We start from the raw sequence: 20,591 nt of genomic DNA, 5'->3' as shown, positions 1-20,591 counted from the left end.
GTGTTTACTCTTTTATCAATTATTTAATTAAAGTTATAGTAATATTTAAATATTTATGTATAACAATAACAGCACTAGATTTATAATAAAATATTAATAAATATACCGAAAGATGTATAATATAAAGGAAAATGTCCAAACCCCAAACAACAGCGGAAGCAAAATCCACAACCGAAGCCCTAATTTTTACGGAGGATTCTCTCGATTTATTCGATGTCCAAGTCCTGATTTCCAACTGTTGAAGTTTTTGTACTGAGTGTTCGGAAGAGGTAAGGAACCCAATTAGTTTATTAATGTATTGCGAGGAATATCGATATGTCGAGAGTGGTCCAGTCGAAAAATGATTTCTGCAGCAAATCTGTAATTTCAAGGTAAATTTCATTCTTAAGTTTTCCTCAATATTTCTCTTTCTTTTTACAAGGTTTTCTCTTCAGTGGAAATGAACGAGTTTTGCTCCAAATCCCTAATGTCAATGTAAGTTTCAATTCTTAATTTTCTTCCGATATTTTTCTCCACAGTTCTCTGTCAATTACGATTTTTGAGTTATCTTATGAAAACGCTAGCACTTGCTCGGTTGCCCTTTCGAATCTTCATTGATCTTGAACTTCTAATATTTCAAAAGAACAATTTTTGCAGGGATCTGGTTAAAATATGATTTTTTACTCTGCTTATCTGATATGTTTTGAATTATTTCTTTCGTTCGTGGGTGCATATAATATATTCTTTAAATTGTTTTGCTTTTGTTAAATTAATGAATTGGCGAATGTTATTTGAATTTTCATTCGATTATCTTTTGAACATGATAATAGATTTGTTTGTTTATGTTTTTTTTGCTACAAAATTTGGATTTTTATTGGCTTTGTTATTGTATATGTTTCCTTCCCATTATTTGAGTAGAAATAAAAGTTTGGGTATCTGTTCTCTTACTAATTATAGATGGTTAGGTGTTGCAGCTATTTTGTTTGCGTGTCGATTATTTCAAGTGTTGTTCAGAGGTGCAAAATTTATTTATGAACTTGACTTTGATTAATCCTCTTGAAATCTGATTAGATACGTATAAAATAATTTGTTTGTGATGGCTCATGGCTTTCATTCGTTAACTTTTTGATGACTTGTAGCATGATGCAGGAAATTCAAATAAATTCACAAACATAATCTAATAGATGGGTAAAAGAACTCAATTTTTTCTCCATTAACGAAGAAAGCATTAGGATGCTTGATGGAAACAAAGTTCAGAGAGTATGTTCTTTGCTCCATTGATTTCTCATCATCTCTTATCCTCCGTTTATGTTATCTTTTATGCTTGCAAATGATATCGAGGCAGTCTGCTATTTTTACTATTAAAAATACTTATCCACATTAATGATTTTTTAGGAAACCGAATTGAGTTCTCAATAGAGAAGAGGGGAAGATCATAAGAGGCGTAGTACTAGAATTCCAAATTCTATACATATGTAATGGTAAGCATGTTTGATGAGGCTTTCCCAGGTTAGAGAAAAAATTGAATTGATAACTTCTTTTCTTTTGTCTTTTAAAGAGAATGGTGTGATGATAGCATAGTAAACTGAGTATATATTTGCTTCTATTTATTTTACATACATGTTTTAGCTAGATGTCAGTATAGAGATTCAAATTAGATTTCATTCACTGCTCATTTTCTCAAGTTGTTTTCTTGGCTTTTTAACAGTTGTTTTTCTTGATGATGTTGTGAAGCACAAGTGCTACATTTAAAGGTAAATGTTTTACCTTACTATTTATTAGGATCAAAGTTGTCTTTTTATTTTAAAGTCAATATTTTGATTTGATTTACTATTCAATTCGAAATTTTGTTTTGTTATCTCCTTGACAATTGTTTATGTTGCTACATTTGCAGGGAAAAGTTGTATCAGGTATGAAATATTCACTTTCTTACACAATTTGTTTTATTAGGATTTCAAGTTGTCTTTTTAGCTTAGCGTCAATATTTAGCTAATCACATTTATCTTGTCTTGGACTACTTTTGTGTACTATGCAGCTAGTATTCAGGATGTCATCTACGTGGTATAAGTAAACCACAAGCATATGTCGATTGGAGAGACTGGAGAGACGGTGTGTGTTGCACTTATAGAATAGGATTGATGTATTTTAAATTTTGACAGTGTTTCAAATTGCTTTCAAAACAGTATTGCTACAGTCTGTGATACAAATTTGTAACATTGTATGCTGAATTTTTATATCTAATTGTTATTTTTTTTTGGTATACAATATATATTAAATAGGTATCAAAATAAAAATAAATATATATTTTTTTTAATAGTTAAAATATTTTTTGCGACGGATTTAGATACGATTTAATCCTATCTAAAGTAGCGACGGATTTGGCGATGGGTCATTCAGTTTCTACATTACCGACGGATCTGGCGACGAGTCATTCTATTGCTACAGTAGCGACGGATCCGGCAACGGCTTATTCTATTGCTAAAATGTAGCAACGGATTTGCGCACGTCGTCGCCAAATTTAGCGACGCGCCTTTTAGCGACGGCGTTGGAGACGATCATTATCTGTTGCTAAATCTTGATTAGTTACGGATTTTTACTTCTTAGCAACGAATTCGTCCGTTGCCAAATCATGATTTTCTAGTAGTGTTAGTTGAGATTGTCGGGCCCAAACCTTACTTGAAGGTGATTGGGCCTCGGTGATAGTAGTCTTCGATATTGGGCTCGTGGCCCAGTAGGTAAATAATTTGTAGGCCCATTGGGTTGGGTCAACTAGGCATATCATTAAGCCCCCCACTCTCGAGTCGATGTGGGGCCATGTTGAAATGGGTGACAGATCGTGTCGAGAGTGAAAATTGTAGTGGTCGATGGTGTGCGAAAACGCGTTGGAGCGTGTGTCGGAGGGGCGTGAATGCGCGTTGGCGCGTAGCGCGACCAAGTTGTCGCTATGTAAGTTATTTGAGTCGTCGGTGTTGTCCCGCGACGATGTAGTAGCGAATTATCTCCTCGTGGGAGTTGTCTCGTCGCGGGGTAATATAGTTGATCGAGTTATCTCCTCGTGGGAGTTGTCTCGCGATAATGTGGTAGCACGGATCAAGTAATCTCCTCGTGGGAGTTGTCTCGTCGTGGGGTAATAGAGTTGATCGAGTTATCTCCTCGTGGGAGTTGTTTCGCGATAATGTAGTAGCACGTAGCTAGTATTCTCCTCGTGGGAGTTATTATTTATCGACATTGTCAATGTTTTGACGCGTTGCTTGTATGTGTTTACATATAGCCTTGTGCGTGATGTACTTGAGGAGGGGATCAGGCTCTCAAGAGTTTTTTTATGGGGATCGTGCCCCTTGTTAGACCTCGTGGGTCGTAAGTATGTTTGGACCGTGGCCACGTTTTAATGAAGGACCCATCGAAAACAAGTAGATAAATTTTGAGTAATCAAGCTGGCCATGCTATATAGATTCTCATAATATCTCTAAGTGTTTCTAGGGTTGTAATCGTGCTAACTTGAGTTTGCGATTATGTAGTGCATTGCGAGCGAGTTGTCTCTTCGAGAGAGTTGTCTTGCAGCGAAGTTGTAGGAGCATTGGATGACGCGCGATTGAGGCGCGTGCGGATTGAGGTTGCTCTGAGCGAGTTGTCTCCTCGTGGGGGTTGTTTCGCAGCGAGTCTTATTATCGAGCGAGGTGGTTGCACGTAGGAGTTGCCTTGCAACGAATTTGTAGTATCGAGCGAGTTGGCTCCTCGTGGGAGTTGTCTCGCAACGGGTTGTGGTACCGAGCGAGTTGGCTCCTCGTGGGAGTTGTCTCGCTGCGGGTTCGTAGTACCGAGCGAGTTGGCTCCTCGTGGGAGTTTCCTCGCTGCGGGTCGTAGGATGGAGCGAGTGGTCTCCTCGTAGGAGTTATCTCGCTGTGGGTTCGTAGACCCGATGGAGTTGGCTCCTCGTGGGAGTTGTCTCGCTGCGGGTTATATGACCGTGCGAGTTTGCTCCTCGTGGGAGTTGTCTCGCGGTGGGTTTGTCTCGCAAGCCCCCCACTCTCGATTCGATGTGGGAGCCTAGTCGAAAATAATACCGGATCGTGTCGAGAGTATATCGGTGTCGTGGTGTACCGATAACTGTTGGCGTGGCGCGGAGAAATAATAAAAAAAAATTTCTCCGGAGAACGAGCGCTATAGGGTGGGGCGTGTTGGAATCCTTGCGCGATTTGGTGAAGTGCGTCCAAATCTACGCGCGATTTGGTGGAGAGCACAGAGATTTACGCCCGATCATAGGTATGCGCGCGCTCCAAGGTAGGAGAGGCTGCGCACATTGTATGACGATTGTATGACGCGCGCATTGGAGAAAGCGCGTACGCGGTCACACGCGCTTTGTAGATCGCACAGTAGACTGCTATGTCAGTTGAATTTGCGTACACTGGGAGGCGCGCCTTTAAAGCACGGAGAGAGAGAGTGAATGACTGCCAAAAACTACATGGGAAGTCGTGTCGCATTAAATTGATGAAGAGAGAGTGAAAGCTGCCAAGGTATTTATGGGGAGATGTGCGCGTTCCTTCGTATGGAGAGAGAAAGGAGATGTGATGCAGCATATTTCTTTATTCACTTTTTTTTTTTTTTCTTTTATTATTTTCGCTCCCAGCGCGCGCGTACTGAGTGCGGCGCGCGTCTGGCGCGTGTGCTGCACGCGCGCGCGCTTTGTCAGCACTTCTGCACTTTTTTTTTTTTTTTTTCTTTTTTTATCCTTCCGCGCGCTATCCGAGGCGCGCGTTTCCAAATGCACAGCTGCTTACGCGTACTGTGCACGCGCCAGTCTTTATTTTTTTTCTCTCGCTCGCGCGGACCGAGGCTTCCTTAGGGCAACTGCGCGTTGCTGATGTGCGCGCGGCCCTTTTTTTTTTTTTTTTTTTTTCTTCTTTCTTCTTTCTTTCTTCTTCTTCTAATTTTCTTCTTTTTTCTTCTTCTTCTTCTAATTTTCTTCGTTTTTCTTTTCTTCTTTTTTCTTCTTCTTCTTTTACTTGTTTATTTTTTCTTCATCTTCTTTTTTCTTTTGCTTTTTTTTTCTTCTTATTTTCTTCATCTTCTTCGCCTTCTTTCTTCTGTTTTTTTTTTTTTTAATGTGGTTGATATTCATCCCTTTGGGGTGGTTCTATTTTTTGACTAGGGAGATTATACTCGTCTCTTGAGATGGGATGTGCACCCACTTGGGGTTGAAAGGTAAGGGTGATGCCCACCTTGGGATGGGATAACCCCTTACTTTAGAATGAGGCGCTCGAGACCTATGGTCTGAGGTAGATGCGCACGGTTGTGCCATTGCTTCAGTAGCAACAGGAGTTGAAACTTTCGCGGTCGTACGCTAAAGGTCCGTATCGGTTATTTGAACCGTTAGAGGGGGGGCGGAAGTAGGCCCCAAGAGAGTCGATGACCCATGGCGAACAAAATGTTTTGGGGGCACTGTAAACCCCCAGGGAGTCGATAACCCTTGGCGAACGAAATATTTTTGGGGCAGATGTAAGCCCCAGGGAGTCGATAACCCTTGGCGAACGAAATATTTTGGGGACACTATAAACCCCCAGGGAGTCGATAAGCCTTGGCGAACGAAATATTTTGGGGGCACTATGTAAGCCCCAGGGAGTCGATAACCCTTGGCGAACGAAATATTTTGGGGGCACTATGTAAGCCCCAGGGAGTCGATAACCCTTGGCGAACGAAATATTTTGGGACACTATAAACCCCCAGGGAGTCGATAACCCTTGGCGAACGAAATATTTTGGGGGCACTATAAACCCCCAGGGAGTCGATAACCCTTGGCGAACGAAATATTTTGGGGGCAGATGTAAGCCCCGAGGGAGTCGATGGCGGTGGTGCCATAGGTGGCTCCACATGTGGAGCAGGTGCTGGTATCGCGTTGGGAGCATTTGCTCCCATCGTGGCGATATATTGGGTCACGACCTCTGTGGCAGCGCGAGTTGAAGCTTCTGCTATCATGTGTTGAAGCGCATCCTCGGTTATTTGAACCATTCGAGGAGCAGGGAGTGGTGGATCGGCGAGTGGTGGGTCCCGAGGGGGGATCACCTGAACCTCGCGAGGCGGATCCATGGAACGTGGAGGAGGTGGCAAGCCAGAGCCTCCACGAGGTGGGAGGTCGTTAGCTGTGTCATTTTCTCTCCGAGCAGACACCTCAGGAGGATCTTGTTGGCTACGTGATCTGGTTTGCATCGTTCCCACAGACGGCGCCAAAATGATGATGCTAATTACTTAGATCACCTGGGGTGGTATAGAAAATGAACTGGGAGAGCAAAGCAGATCAGTAGCTTGACAACTTGATGATCCTGAGGTACCTGCGATCATAGAACACATGAACTAAGCCGGGGGTTGATCCGGCGGAAACCCCTCCGACGCTCAAGTCAGACGTGCTGATCATAGAAATAGTCCAGAGAATACAATTAATAGTATTGCTCCGTTAATAGGACCTACCTTAAGGAATGAGTTCAAACCTTTATTTATAGCTTAGTTGAGATTGTCGGGCCCAAACCTTACTTGAAGGTGATTGGGCCTCGGTGATAGTAGTCTTCGATATTGGGCTCGTGGCCCAGTAGGTAAATAATTTGTAGGCCCATTGGGTTGGGTCAACTAGACATATCAATTGTATATATATTTTAAACTAAAATTAATTAGAAAAAAATATAAAGAAATGATTTTTTAAATATTTTAATAATGGTAATTCGATTATTTACTGAACCGAACACTTGAGATTTTGGTGTACCGGAATTTCGGTACAATTTTACCTAATGAACGTCCCTAAATTTACCAATTGAAGTAATAATTTTTTCGTAAGATAATACACAAGTAAGAAAGATGATTGTAATTATGCAAACAAGATGATGTTTTTCGTAATTTAACACCATCTCGATTGGGTGACCTTAATTTGTCAGAGGGGATCTGAAATAGTCAGGTCAACAGAATTATGGAAACAAAATTAACAAACTACCACAAAAAAAAAAAAAAAACTGACTATAAATAATAAACCTTAAATTCCACAAATCATTTGACTCACACAGTGGGGGTTTTTTGTGTGTGTTTTTTTAATTTATTTGTTCTCACTTAGATTAGAAACAGAGCAATCATGTATGGTTTCAGGCATTTGAAGAACAGAGTCCCCCAACTTGCTTCGCCTTCCTCCTTTCATTTCTCGAGGTACCTCAAAAACCTGCTCTTTTCATTTTTAATTTTCGATGAATTTGCATCATTTATTTTTAATTTTCGAAGAATTTGCATCTTCGTTTTTTAAATTATTGGTTCAATTTCTGTGGGTTCGTTAGTTTTGTATGATTATGGTAATGGATGATCTGAACTTGTGTGAGAACTACACCGATTTTGATCAATTTTAATTGAATTTGGGAATAATTATGTAATTTTGTGAATTTTTGTGAATTTTTAAATCAATAAATGTATTAAATAATTCATTTCTGAATTTTTTGAGTTCTATCTTGACTGGTGTAATTATACAGATTGGTTCATTCCTTTTCTTTCGCAACCGTAAAAGCCGAAGAACTCTCGGGTTCTCAGCCAGCTGAAGTGTTGAATTTAGGTAACATGCTAATTTTGTGATTTTTTTATATTCAGTTTGTTGATAAAACTTATGTGTTAATTAATTTAATAAACTTTATTTTGTTTTTTTGTTTCTCAGTGCAGGGGAAGTGGATAGGATCTTCGAATCAGAATACGATCCCGGATCCTTTAAATGGCGAATCGTTTATTAGGGTTTCTGAAGTAGATGAAAAGGGAATACAGGTAATATTATATATCTCCCTTAGAATTATATCGTGCAATATTATTTATTGATTTTCCGAATTATGTTTCAAGAACTCGTGATTTGTATGCAGCCGTTCGTCGAGAGTTTATCCAAATGCCCCAAACATGGTTTACACAACCCATTTAAATCACCAGAAAGGTTATTGAATTATTATTTTAAAATCATCGTATTTATGTAGATGTTAGTTAATTAAACCTTTTCATCTTGTAGTTAATTATTTCATTACTTTATTTATTAAATTGAATTAAAAGCATATGTCTCAGATACCTCATGCTTGGAGATGTATCGATAAAAGCTGCTCAAAAGCTTTCTTTACCCGAGGTTCGTGTGAATTCTTTATTTTGCATATTGTTGATTTTTTTTTTTTTTTTTTTTTTGTGTAATTAGAAAATTAAATGATGATATTTTTGTATTTTCGTGTTCTGCTTCAAGGTATCTGATTTCTTTGCAAAGTTGATACAAAGAGTTTCTCCAAAGAGTTACGAGCAGGCACTCGGTGAAGTTTTTGTCACGGGAAAATTTCTAGAGAATTTCTGTGGTGATCAAGTAAGATTTTCAAATTGTGCATTGTTTCGTATTTTCAAATACGAAATTGATTTTATTTGTTTATCTTAATTTCATTTGTCAGGTTCGATTTCTGGCTAGGTCATTTGCGGTACCTGGAAATCATTTAGGGCAGCAGAGCAATGGTTATAGGTGGCCTTTCGGTCCGGTAAGTCAATTTTTTTTCTCCAAAATGATAATTCAATATTTCATCAGTTTATTGTACTAATTATTTTCCTTGTTATTTTCTAATTGAAGCTAACGATTTATTTTGTCGTGTTTAGGTTACGATTATTACGCCTTTCAATTTTCCGTTAGAGATTCCGTTGCTTCAATTGATGGGTGCACTTTATATGGGAAACAAACCACTTCTTAAAGTAGACAGCAAGGTAAGGGCATCAAGAACTTTAAATTAAATTGTGGCTTAATTCTTGCAATTATTTATTAAATATTTATTTTATATATAAAGGTTTCATTGGTTATGGAACAAATGCTTCGATTACTCCACGAGTGTGGGTTGCCTGCGGAAGATGTTGATTTTATAAATTCGGATGGGAAAACTATGAACAAGCTTCTGTTGGAGGTTAGTTTTTCATTCGCTCTCCGATTATAAATTTATAATTTCCTGCAATTACAATATAATTGATTATGATATATTTATTTCTGTTTATTTATATTAAAATAACAATATATGTAAGAAGAGATTTGTGTTTGTTTATATTAAAATTATGATTAATCCAACATGGTAAGTACATTTTATTAATGTGGTGATAATGAATTCATTTATTTTATTTTATTTTATTTTTATTAATTTAATGTATATTTAGTAGATTAAATTGATATTTAATTGATTACATTGTTAAAATACAACGAATCTCCACTAAACCGAATGTATGTCGATACACTTGGTTTGTATTCAATTCATTACATTGGTAAATCCAAGCAATGTTTTAGTTAATTAAATTTATGCGAACACAGCTCAATTAAATCTCCACTATATCGATAATTATTTTTTCGTTATAATTTTCTTACGACTATTTTGTATGATCAGGCGGAACCACGCATGACTCTCTTCACTGGCAGTTCGAAAGTTGCAGAGAAATTAGCTCTCGATCTCAAAGGTCGTATCAAACTGGAAGATGCTGGTTTTGACTGGAAGATTCTCGGGCCTGATGTTCAAAATGTGATTAATAATTTATATAAAATTTAAAATTAAAAATATTTCCAGAAGTTGTATAATTGTTTATATTCGACTTTTTTTATAGGAGGATTATGTCGCATGGGTTTGTGATCAAGATGCGTATGCATGCAGCGGTCAAAAGTGCTCAGCTCAATCGATGTTGTTCATGCATGAGGTTAGCTTATAAAATTTTATTAAGTATTACTATTTATTGAAGAAATTGCGTGTTTTCTTACAACCCGTTTATTCCTTAAAAAAATTGCAGAACTGGAGTAAAAGTTCGCTCATAGAAAAGTTGACTGGACTTGCTTCTAGAAGGAAGCTCGATGACCTGACTGTGGGCCCCGTTCTTACTGTAAGTTTCTATTTTTATTATTTATTTATTGATATACTAATTATTTTATTTTATTTGTGTGTCAGTGTGAAATTTTTAATTTTTTTTCTATATATTTTTTTTGGGTTGTAGGTTACAACTAAAGAAATGCTGGACCACATGAAAAAATTGCTCGAGATAAAAGGATCGAAGCTTCTATTCGGCGGTGAAGCTTTAGAAAATCATTCGATTCCCGCAGTATATGGTGCCATTAAACCTACTGCTGTATTTATTCCGCTCGAAGAAATATTGAACGAGAATAATTATGATCTGGTAACCAAGGAAATATTTGGTCCATTCCAGGTAAACGAAATCCTATATTAGAATTTTTTTTTCATGAACTTTATATTTCTTACGAGATATATTAATATAATTACTTGTTCTTGTATCTTCATTCAAGGTTGTCACCGAATACAAGCAGAACGAGATTCAATTGGTGCTAAATGTGCTTGAAAAAATGCACGCGCATTTAACCGCTGCCGTAGTTTCAAATGATCCATTATTCCTACAAGTAAGTTAAAAAATAATTAAATTTTTCGGGTTTTCGGGTTTTCGGGTTTTCGGGTTCCGGGTTATATATATGTAATATATATATATATATATATATATATATATATATATATAGACATACATATATATAAGATGAGACACGTGAAAAAATTGGCTTTCATTGAATCGAAAAGTTGAATATATTGAAAAGAACTAAAAAATTTATCCAGAAAATGCTCGTGAAAATTGAAATTTTGCGTAATTACATTACAGGAGGTTATCGGGAATTCAGTCAACGGAACTACTTATGCTGGATTAAGAGCGAGAACAACCGGGGCTCCACAGAATCACTGGTTAGTATAAAATCGAAGTTAAAAGTTTTTATTATAGTTATTATAATTATTTATATTTGATAATAAATAATAATAATTAAATTGTAGGTTCGGGCCGGCCGGAGATCCGAGAGGAGCGGGAATCGGGACTCCAGAAGCAATAAAGCTAGTGTGGTCATGCCATAGAGAGGTCATTTATGACATTGGTCCAGTGCCACAAAACTGGCAAACTCCAAAACCAACTTAAAATAACACCAGAAGTGATTATGTGTAACTTAATTACATAAATGGGAATTAATAAATTTGATTTTTAATTTTTTGGAGCGGTACTAATAGGTGACGATGTCTTCGTCGAATTGATTTTTATCTCGGGCATAAATACGTAACTGATCATTGTATGCTACGTTTGGTGAAATTTCGTAGGGATAAACTTTTAAAAAATTGCGCAGATAAGCAGATTATGCAGTTAGTGAAATTCAGCGGGTGTAAAATGGAACGTGATCGGACATAACAGAGAAAAAAAACCGGAGACGCGTATGTATATTTTGCATGTCGCTAAAATTATTTGGTTTCATTTGTATACACGACCTTTTAAACCAGTCTCTTCATGTGAGATATAGTGGGTCATGTTCATGTTATACAGATGAAATACACCGGGTATTTTATTATCCGTAATTATACACTATATATATATATATATATATATATATATATATATATATATATATATATATATATATATATATATATTTTTTTTTTTTTTAATTCTCCCAAAATTTGCAATTGATCTTCAAAAATATACGTTTTGCTGTTATTTTATCACTTTTTTTATGTGTACATTCACTAAAAAAACATTTGACGATGTTCTAAACCCATGATAACTTATAGCAATTTTCATGTGGAACTGCAAATTGAAAAGGTTTGATATCACTATATGTATTTATTTAAGCGTAAATTTCACTTTCCCTTTTATAGTTGGTTCGATATCATTTTACCCTCTTCTAATTTTATTTACATCATTTTGCCCCATTGGACTTGAAAAATTGTCTCAATGTGGCCCTCGCCGTTAGTTTTCAGAAATTTGACCTTAACATCGTATGATCTAAGTCTGAAAATTACAAACAAACCGTCCCTCTCAGTTTAAATAATTATTAAAAAAATATAAAAATAAAAATAAATTGTGGCTGGCATCGTGGACTATGTTTACTCGTTGTCTTGAATTTTTTTTTTTTTTTTTTTTTTAATTATTTGGAAAAGATAACGTGATATCGAGTCAAAGTACAAAAAAAAAAGTGAAATTTACCCTTTATTTAATTTAAAAAAGTTCAAAATTAATATCTACTCCAAAATCGCAACTTTACTCCATCCAATGTTAGTCCAAGCCCATCAATCCACCACTATCTTTGCCTACTTCAGTCTAGATTTTTTTTTTCTGAATTTAATGTATTTGTTGTAAATAGTAACAAAAGTTTCATCCTCTATCCTTACCCGTCTAACTTCATTTGGGATAATTACACTTTCTATCCTTATATTTAGCCCCTAACACGACTTTAATCCTCAAATTTTTGCCGCAACGAATTTAATCCTCAAACTGGCCATTTTTTTTTGACATTTTTAGTTTGGCAGTCCAAATCAAGTTGGAAGATGAGTAGACAACACCTCATTATCTATCTCTCCCCTATCTCTTTAACAAATCCTTAATTGCTCTTCTAGACGAATCCCCGTTTTCCGTCTTTGATTCTCAAAAATCTACCCCAAATTCTTCGAATATGGGAATCAATTAACACTCCAATAGCTAATCACTGCATATATATCGGTTTAAATTTTCTAGTTTTTTCGTAAAAATGCATGTTTTTACATAACAATAAATCAGAATTTTTTTTAAAGGTTTAAATAAAGAAATATTGACATTCCTTTCGATATATGTTTTCTTTAATAATTAAGGGAAAAGATGAAACTGATACTTTTCTCACAAAGTAGTACGGATATATACCCATATGCGTGTGTTTAAATAAGTCTAATATCGGAACAAAAGTTGAATGTACAGTCTCTTAGAGTTTAGAATACAAATATACTGAAACTGAGAGAGAGATAATGAGATGTCAGTTCAATTCATCTTTCATGTTGATTTGGACGGCCACATGGATCTCAGGTCTCAGGTGTGGCGCACATGATATTTCCATTCAAGTTAACTGGGTAAGTTAACAGCCGAACAAAAAGTGTTTTTTTATCATCTTTCATGTTGATTTGGACGGCCACATGGATCTCAGATCTCAGGTGTGGCGCACATGATATTTCCATTCAAGTTAATTGGGTAAGTTGACAGTCGAACCAAAAGTGTTTTTTTATTCAATGTCTTTGCTACAAGTAATAACAAAATATTTATAGTCCATCTCAATCTTTTTGTTTTATGATTCTACCAATTTCCAACAAAATTATATGTTCCAAAAAGAGCTAGTTCTTTTTAATTCGTCCAATTCCTACTAATCTTCAAGTGAAAATATGTATTTATAGACCCTCCATGAAACTACTGATCAAATTAATCTCGGATGAAAGAGATTCTCCAGATTTTCTAGTATAAAAAAAATATCACAATTATTTAGAACATCCGAGATATACATTTTCTTTCTCCAAAATATTTAAAATGTTGGTCGGGTTTTGTGTAGTCTTTAACTTAAATTAAATCTTCACAATTTTATAAAAAAAAAATTATTGATGTTATATGGTGTTGGAAGATGTAACTTTTTCTTTTTAAATTATAAACAAGGGACAGTTTGTTGAACACATCTGAACACTAATACTTTTTCATATCAGAATAGATGGATTTTAATAATTTGCTAAAAGCCATTCGTTTTTCGTCTCACCTTCATCCCAATCTAACTAATTGTACTATGTCATATCTGTCCAACCCACTTCACTTCGTCAAATTTGCTCAATCCATGCTCTCCACCACTGTCATCGTCGAAACTCTACCGTACAAGCACACGCACATAATCACACACACATGCACCAAACTCACGTACACACATACAATTTTGGTTACACTCATTCATCTCCGTTATAACTTAATAATCATGGAAATCAAAACAAAAAAATATCAAAAATTGTTTGGCGATGGTGATGATGATGGTAATGTTGGTGGTGATGTACGTACCAGAGATTTAAGTTTTTTTCTTCACCTTATTTAACTAAGTTGTGTAACTAATCTATGCACAATAAGTTTTCTAAGTTGTCTACTTCAAAGAAAAATTATATGAAAATGCGTGTTTTTTTCTAATTTTTTGCTCATTAATATAACTAATCTTTGTAAATAAGTTTTTTAAGTCTCTGTAAGTTGTGTATGTGTTGTGGGATGCATCTATTCTTGTTTTAGTTTTTTTTTTTCAGTATATTTTAACAAAGTTGTTGCTTATTAATATAACTAAACTGTGCAAATCACTGTCACTATTATTGCTAGTTTTATTTTAATTAAGCTGTTGTTTATTAATATAACTAAGTTTTAAAATCACCGTCATTGTTACTATTAGTTTTCCTAAGTAATTCATCTAGATGGACTCCAGATCTAGCGTTAAATCTAGAGCGAGAAAGGGTATAATGACTTTTATCAAATAGCATAAAGTCGTTTTTCCTTTAAACTATAAAAACTATTTCTCGCGGACTATAGTTTGTACAATGTTCTAAAAATCGGTCGAGGCGGCCAATTAATCGGTCTCCGATGCGGAGGCGGTCTAAGACCTTTACGATTTATGTGTTAAGGTTTGAAAATTTGATTTTTACCTGTGAGGCGGTTTGAGGCGGGTTGAGGGGGTCAAACCTTGGAGGCAGGTCAAACATTCAAAAGTCGGTAAAAGATCGGATTTCTTTTTTCTTTTCTTTTTTAAATAAAAAAAAAAAGTTGGCGTTTTAATCAAAAATGAGTTTATGCTTTCTTTTAATTTGTTTATGTAATTTTTACTTTAAAAAACCTAATGATATATGCTTGCAATCGTTCAAATATAATTTTGGACGGACAAGATTTTCATTATATTTTTATTTTGTAAGAATTTTATTATATTATGATCTTATTATCATTAAAAATTTATTATGCATTATGATATATAACTGATGCGGTAAAATCATGTTTAGATATCTTTTTATATATGTTTTGAGTATTTACAAATAATATCTAAAATTATATTACATTAAATTTAAAAAATCGATTTATTTGCAATTTATCTTCGATTGATAACCGTCGTACCGACTACTCGTAAAACGGTGCCTAACTGACTCGGACCCGATTCCCACAGTTTACACAGCCGTGAGTTTGTGAAATATAATAATATTTATTTCTCTCTGAACCCTTCTCTCTGCGCATACGCCGCCGCCTCTCACTGCCGCACCATAACCTCGCAGCTCCCACTACCGCTCGCCGCCGCACCATAACCTCGCAGCTCCCACTACCGCTTCATACTCCACCACCCAATGTCTTTACATAACCTTAGTGTTCTACTAGAATGTGCAGTTTTCCCCAATATTTCAAAGTTTTGCTTGTAATTCTCCCAAAATTTGCAATCGATCTTCTTAATTTAAGAAAAGACATACGTGTTGATGTTATTCATCCATCTCTTACTAGTCTTTTCAAGTTAGAAAATATGTATTTATAGTACATGAAACTAGTGATCAAATTAATCTTCGGATGAAAGAGATTCTCTAGATTTTCTACTATAAAAAAAATATCACAATTATTTGGAACATCCTAGTATACATTTTCTTTCTCTAAAATATTTAACTTAAATCTCCACAATTGTATTAAAATAATTATTATTGATGTTATCTAATGTTGGAAGATGTAATTTTTTCTTTTTAAATTATAAATAAGGGAGAATTTGCTAAACACTCATGGGCACTAATACTCTTTCAAATCAGGATATATGGATTTTGGCAATTTGCTAAAAGTGATTTGTTTTTCATTTCGCCTTCATCACCGTCTAACTAATGCATTTCGTCATACCCGTCCAACCCCACTTCCCTCGGTCAAATTTGCTCCATCCGTACTCTTCACCGCTACCATCGTCGAAGTTCTACCACACTGGCGCACACACATAATCACACACCCACATGCACACATACGCAACCACACCCACGTACGTACACACATACAATTTTAGTTACACTCATGGAAACCTGATGATGCTAAGATTTAGCTCACCTAGGATAATGCAGAAAACGAGCTGGGAGAGCAAAGCTGATCAGTAGCTAGTCAATTCGATGCTCCTGAGGTCCCTGCGAAAATAGCACACGTGAACTAAGCCGGGGGTTGATCCGGCGGAAACCCCTCCGACGCTCAAGTCAGATGTACGGATCGTAGAGATAGTGGAGAGAATAAAACTCGAGATTGATTGTGAATAATTAGAACCTACCTTTACAAATGAGTAAAACACTTATTTATATATCGGTTATTGGGTTGGGCTTACTTTGTTGGGCCCAAGCCTTATTTTTTAAGCTATTTGGGCTTTTGTGTAGTGGGCCTAATTAATAGATAAGTTTGGGGGCCCATTGGGCCGGCCCATTTAGGTATATCATTAAGCCCCCCAACTCTCGATTCGAGACGGGGACTTGTGTAGAGGGATCCGGGTCGTGTCGAGAGTTAATCGCGGCGTTGATTGAATTATTTCCGTTGGTGGTGAATTTCCTTTAGCTTAAATAAGGTAATATTGTATTTATTTGGCAGCAAGGTATATATTTAAGGATTTTAAATAATATACCAGGGCCAGATAAACAGACTCCTTTTGCGGTGGAAGGAATTAATCTTCAAGTCTTGCGTAATAAATATGGGTATGTATCTTTAACTTTAGGTCTTCTTCTGCTTTCTCTTCTATTATTTTTTAGCGGTAGGGTAGAAATTTTTTGTTCCTTGATTATTTCTTCGGGGAAGAAATTTTCTCATGTCGAGCTCGGGTAATTCGAAATCTTTGCGAATTAAACTTCGAGATCCGGTTGAGGGGGGCAAGAAAACTTTTGGTACCGTGGGGTTGGATCGCAAGAAGGTAGTAATATCGGGTCCGAAAATCGGATCGTCGTCATCTAGTGTACGGAACGAAAGGAGAAGTATGGTGGAGATCCGCGGTTCAGCAGAGGATGGCTTAGGGCAAGCCGTTTCTAATGGCGGCTTGTGTGTGGGTGGGAGTTTCGAAGTGAGCCGTGGAGGAGAGAGGAAGAAGACGGCTTGCGTTTCTACCGAGGAGAGCCGTGGCTCGGCTGCTGCACGTGGAGATGTTCACGCGCGCGCGTCAGGGACGGTTGCCGAGGGACGCGCGCGCGCGTCGGCTAGCGGGGGGGTGGGGTCGGTTGCCGAGGGACGTGCGTTGCGCACGGGGCTCGAGGCACGCGCGGGCGTGGTTGAAGTTGGGTGGGAGGAAGGGGCGCGCGCGTCGCAGACACTACCCAATGATGCGGCGCGTCTGGGGCGACGCGCGCGCGCGTATGGAGAGGGAGAGGGCGCGTTTGCATGTGGGCGGGGAAAGGGCACGCGCGCGCCAGATGGGCTGTTAGGTGGACGCGCGCGCGCGTCGGCAGCACTGCCCAATCCGGGCGCGAGTGCTGGGCGTTCCAGCGCACGCGCGCGCGCGTCTGTTCACATTGAGGGCGCGTCCGAGGCGCGTGAAGACTGTTCTGAAGAGAATTTTGGCGCGCGGAATTATCCGGAGGCGTCGGGCGACGTTGTGTTGGACGTTGATCCTTTGGAGCATGGTGTTAGCGAGATGGTACGTGCTTGGAGTGACGATTTGGAGTCGGATGTTAATATTTTCCCCGCGAATGATGAAGTTGCGTCTAGTGGACGCCGTTATAGGCGTCAAGTCGTAGATTTCGGGAGTGATAGCGATGATTCGAATCAAGCACAGTTGGCGAGTGATCCTACGGCGCTAAGTAGTGAAGTTGAGTTGACGGATGAAGAGGAGGAGGAAGATGATATTCCGCCGGGTGATATTGAAATTGATAAGAGGAGGCAAAAGAAAAAGAAACCAATTAATTTGGACTTAGTTGATTTTGATAGTGTGTTGACGGAAGAGCATCTGCACTCTATTCGTCGTTTATCTGGAGCGCCAAGTAATGTTGAGTTGTTGTTGCCTCATAAGGGCGACCGTTTGTATTCGCCACCCGATGGATTTCATACGGTGTTTTTGGGTTACTTGACGTGTACATCTCAGATTACACCGCATCCGACCTTGTTGAAGGTCTGCGAGGAATTCAAGATTGGGTACAGTCAGCTAACGCCCACTGCTGTTTTGATGTTCCAGGCGTTTCATTTTAGGGTGGTTCGAGTAGGTCTGCCTGTGTCTGTGAATTTATTTAAGGCGTTATTTACGTTACATCGGCCTACTAAGATGCCTTTCTTTTGCTTTCATCCTCGCGTTCATTACCAATTTGTGAAGAGCGTGAAGCTATCTTTGGGGAAATGGAAGACCTATTTTTTTTACGTGAGGGCTCCCACTTTTGACGTTCCCGTAGTTTGGAATCCTACGTGTGAGAGTTTCGCGATGACTGCAAATATGGCGAAGAGGATTGAGGAATCTGGGTTGTGTGATGTGGAATTTGATCCGAGGAGTTTGATACCGACGGTGAAGGGTCAGCATCGTATATCCTTTTGTTGCCTTGACTTGTGTTCCTCTTTTTTTTTTTTTTTTTTTTTTTTTTTTGTAGTGTATATCCCATGTTTCTTATGTGTTCGTTATCTCTTGTAGATGGGGGTATCACCTTTGCCGCACTTCAAGCTAAGGCGAATGGGACGTCGAAGAAGGCATCGAAGAAGGCATCGAAGAAGGTACCCTCTACCTTGGGAGGTTCTTCAAATGGTTTGCCTCGTGGGGAGGTCCATGTAGAAACTCCTCGAGTAGTCGCAGATGATCGTAGCAGTGCTGGTGAAGTGGAGGGGCGTCCACCGACGATGGACCGTGGCAAGGGAAAGAGGGTGGATACCGAGTATGTGGTTGTGCCTAAGCGTCCACGGGTAGACCCAGAGGAGACTTATGCTTTCCATGGTGGAGGAGGGAAACAGCTGTTTACTTATGGCGTAAACCGCGATGGTAAGGAGTCGTACTGGGATGTATCGGACTATGATTTGCCGATGTTGAGTACCGAGGGTTTCGTTCGAGAGTATGATCGTGCTCGGATGTCTGGTAAGGGTCCTTCTCACATGCTAGAGTTAGCTGGTGGAGACATATGTCGGGTGAGTACTTGTCTACTTACAATTCTCTTTTTTTTTTTTTTTTGACTTGTGGAAAATAAATTTTTTTTTTTTTTTTTTTTGATATATAGTTGGTAGCGACTTGGAGATATCTCATGGAGCATGGTAAGAATGCGGAAGCTATGAAGGAAGAGGAGAGGGCTCGAGGTCAAGCGCGTGAGGATGAGCTTCTAAGCCAATTGGAGATAGCGCGGTTCGATCTTGCTCAACGCTCGGAAGAGTTGGCTCGGAGGACAGCGGAGCTTGCCGAGAAGACAGAGGAGCTCGAGGTCATCCGAGGTGACGTGCAGGCGTATAAGGATGATGTTCACAAGTTGAACGAATGCTACGACCAGCTCAAGGAGAAATACGATGTCGAGAAGACGACGGGGAAAAGGTTCCTCACGACATCAGGTGGTGCAGCTTACAAGGAGTCCATTGTGGAGGAGACCAAGGTTAATTTCCGAGGTAGCGATGAGTGTGCTGCTATGGTTGAGGAGCATGCGTTGGTTGTGGTTTATAAGCCATTAGTGCGTGCTTGTCGCAAATATCTGCGTGATGCGGGTGGGATCAGCGAGGAAGTGATTCGTGGAATGGAAGCTGGCATATCCGATGAAGAGGAGGATGAAGTAGATGTTAATGGGACGGGCACAGAGGTCGTGAACGACATGGTTGCGGACGACTCCACTGTGGGTGCATCTTCCGCTCGTGGTAGGGGAGTTTAGACTTATCTGTTAGGATAGTTAACTCACCTCATCTATTTCTATCGCTATTATATATTTTTTTTTTTTATGGACTTCGTAGTTTATTTTTATCGCTGATGTAGATGGGTATGTCCACTACTATTTCGTTTGAGTTTCTTTCTTGTTTGACTCTGGAGTTTAATATTTCTATTTATTTATTTTGAGGCTGTCAAGAATTAATGCGTTGCTTATATGTATTTACATTAGCGTATACGCGATGTACTTGAGGAGGGGATCAGTCTCTCAAGGTTTTTTTTTTTTTTTTTATGGGTCGTGCCCTTTGTTCGGACCGCGTGGGTCTTGATTATATTTGTCCGTGGCCACGTTTTAAAAGTAACACCTTGTGAAACAAATAAAGGGATTTAGGTAATCCAGCTGGCCAGGCTATATTGATTATCTAAATCTCTCTAAGTGTTTGTGAGGTTATTGGATTGAGCTCATGGTAATAGGTGATTCGTGTAGATGTAATATCACCGAGAGTAAAGCAAAAAGAAATTTGATTAATTCAATGGTAGCAAAAGTGTATTGATACAAGCCTATGTGAGGCGAATGTGAATAGATAGCTAATGGGATATGCCTACGTGAGGCGAAGGTAAATAAATACTGCTAAAATAAACAAATTGAAGATAACATTTCTTGTAAGTGATTGTATTACACTTGTTCATCTTCCACGTCTTCCTTTTACTCGTTCGTTTTACTGTGCTGATGGTAGGATTGACTCCTTTTTGCGTCTTTATGCCTGTCAAATACGATTGAGAAAAAGAGAATTTATTTTATCACTTGTATTGATGATATAGTAATTGAAGCTATGGTGATGTGTATTGCTCTTTCACGTACCCTACTACGGGGGTTGATTTTTCTTTCTCGCCCTCCAAGATATGAAATGAACATGTGAATTGCTGCGGGTTGCTATGCTATCACGCCTGTTAGTGGAATTACTTTTTCATG

The 20,591-nt window shown here is 38.1% G+C and overlaps 1 protein-coding gene and 1 long non-coding RNA gene across 6 annotated transcripts in view; both read left to right on the top strand.

Moving 5' to 3' along the window:
* The window catches only part of ALDH12A1 (aldehyde dehydrogenase 12A1), a 32,782-nt gene extending 21,682 nt beyond the window's left edge, over positions 1-11,100 (top strand). Inside the window, exons 2-17 of the mRNA XM_088823529.1 lie at positions 7,026-7,161; positions 7,476-7,555; positions 7,655-7,758; positions 7,851-7,918; positions 8,044-8,101; positions 8,213-8,326; positions 8,409-8,492; positions 8,608-8,712; positions 8,793-8,906; positions 9,375-9,506; positions 9,589-9,678; positions 9,769-9,858; positions 9,970-10,179; positions 10,277-10,387; positions 10,639-10,718; positions 10,806-11,100. Coding sequence (XP_088679655.1) covers positions 7,091-7,161; positions 7,476-7,555; positions 7,655-7,758; positions 7,851-7,918; positions 8,044-8,101; positions 8,213-8,326; positions 8,409-8,492; positions 8,608-8,712; positions 8,793-8,906; positions 9,375-9,506; positions 9,589-9,678; positions 9,769-9,858; positions 9,970-10,179; positions 10,277-10,387; positions 10,639-10,718; positions 10,806-10,944 — 1,650 coding nt within the window. The 5' untranslated portion in view covers positions 7,026-7,090 and the 3' untranslated portion in view covers positions 10,945-11,100. The remainder of the gene's footprint in view (positions 1-7,025; positions 7,162-7,475; positions 7,556-7,654; positions 7,759-7,850; positions 7,919-8,043; positions 8,102-8,212; positions 8,327-8,408; positions 8,493-8,607; positions 8,713-8,792; positions 8,907-9,374; positions 9,507-9,588; positions 9,679-9,768; positions 9,859-9,969; positions 10,180-10,276; positions 10,388-10,638; positions 10,719-10,805) is intronic.
* On the top strand, positions 101-2,201 carry LOC105977469 (uncharacterized). Of its 5 annotated transcripts, none has more exons than XR_016033546.1 (6): positions 101-269; positions 422-474; positions 1,119-1,239; positions 1,375-1,488; positions 1,688-1,733; positions 2,015-2,201. It is a non-coding gene; the product is annotated as an uncharacterized LOC105977469 (long non-coding RNA). The 5 variants fall into 5 exon arrangements; XR_016033544.1 differs by having other exon boundaries at positions 1,874-2,201; XR_016033543.1 differs by having other exon boundaries at positions 102-269; positions 1,375-1,460; positions 1,874-2,201.
* Positions 11,101-20,591: the final 9,491 nt, after the last annotated feature.

Source organism: Erythranthe guttata, chromosome 9, assembly GCF_056151865.1.
Source record: "Erythranthe guttata isolate IM_541 chromosome 9, IM_541, whole genome shotgun sequence".
Classification (NCBI taxonomy): Eukaryota; Viridiplantae; Streptophyta; class Magnoliopsida; order Lamiales; family Phrymaceae; genus Erythranthe; species Erythranthe guttata.
The sequence above is the reverse complement of the archived record's forward strand: the minus strand, read 5'-3'. Positions and strand labels throughout refer to the sequence as shown.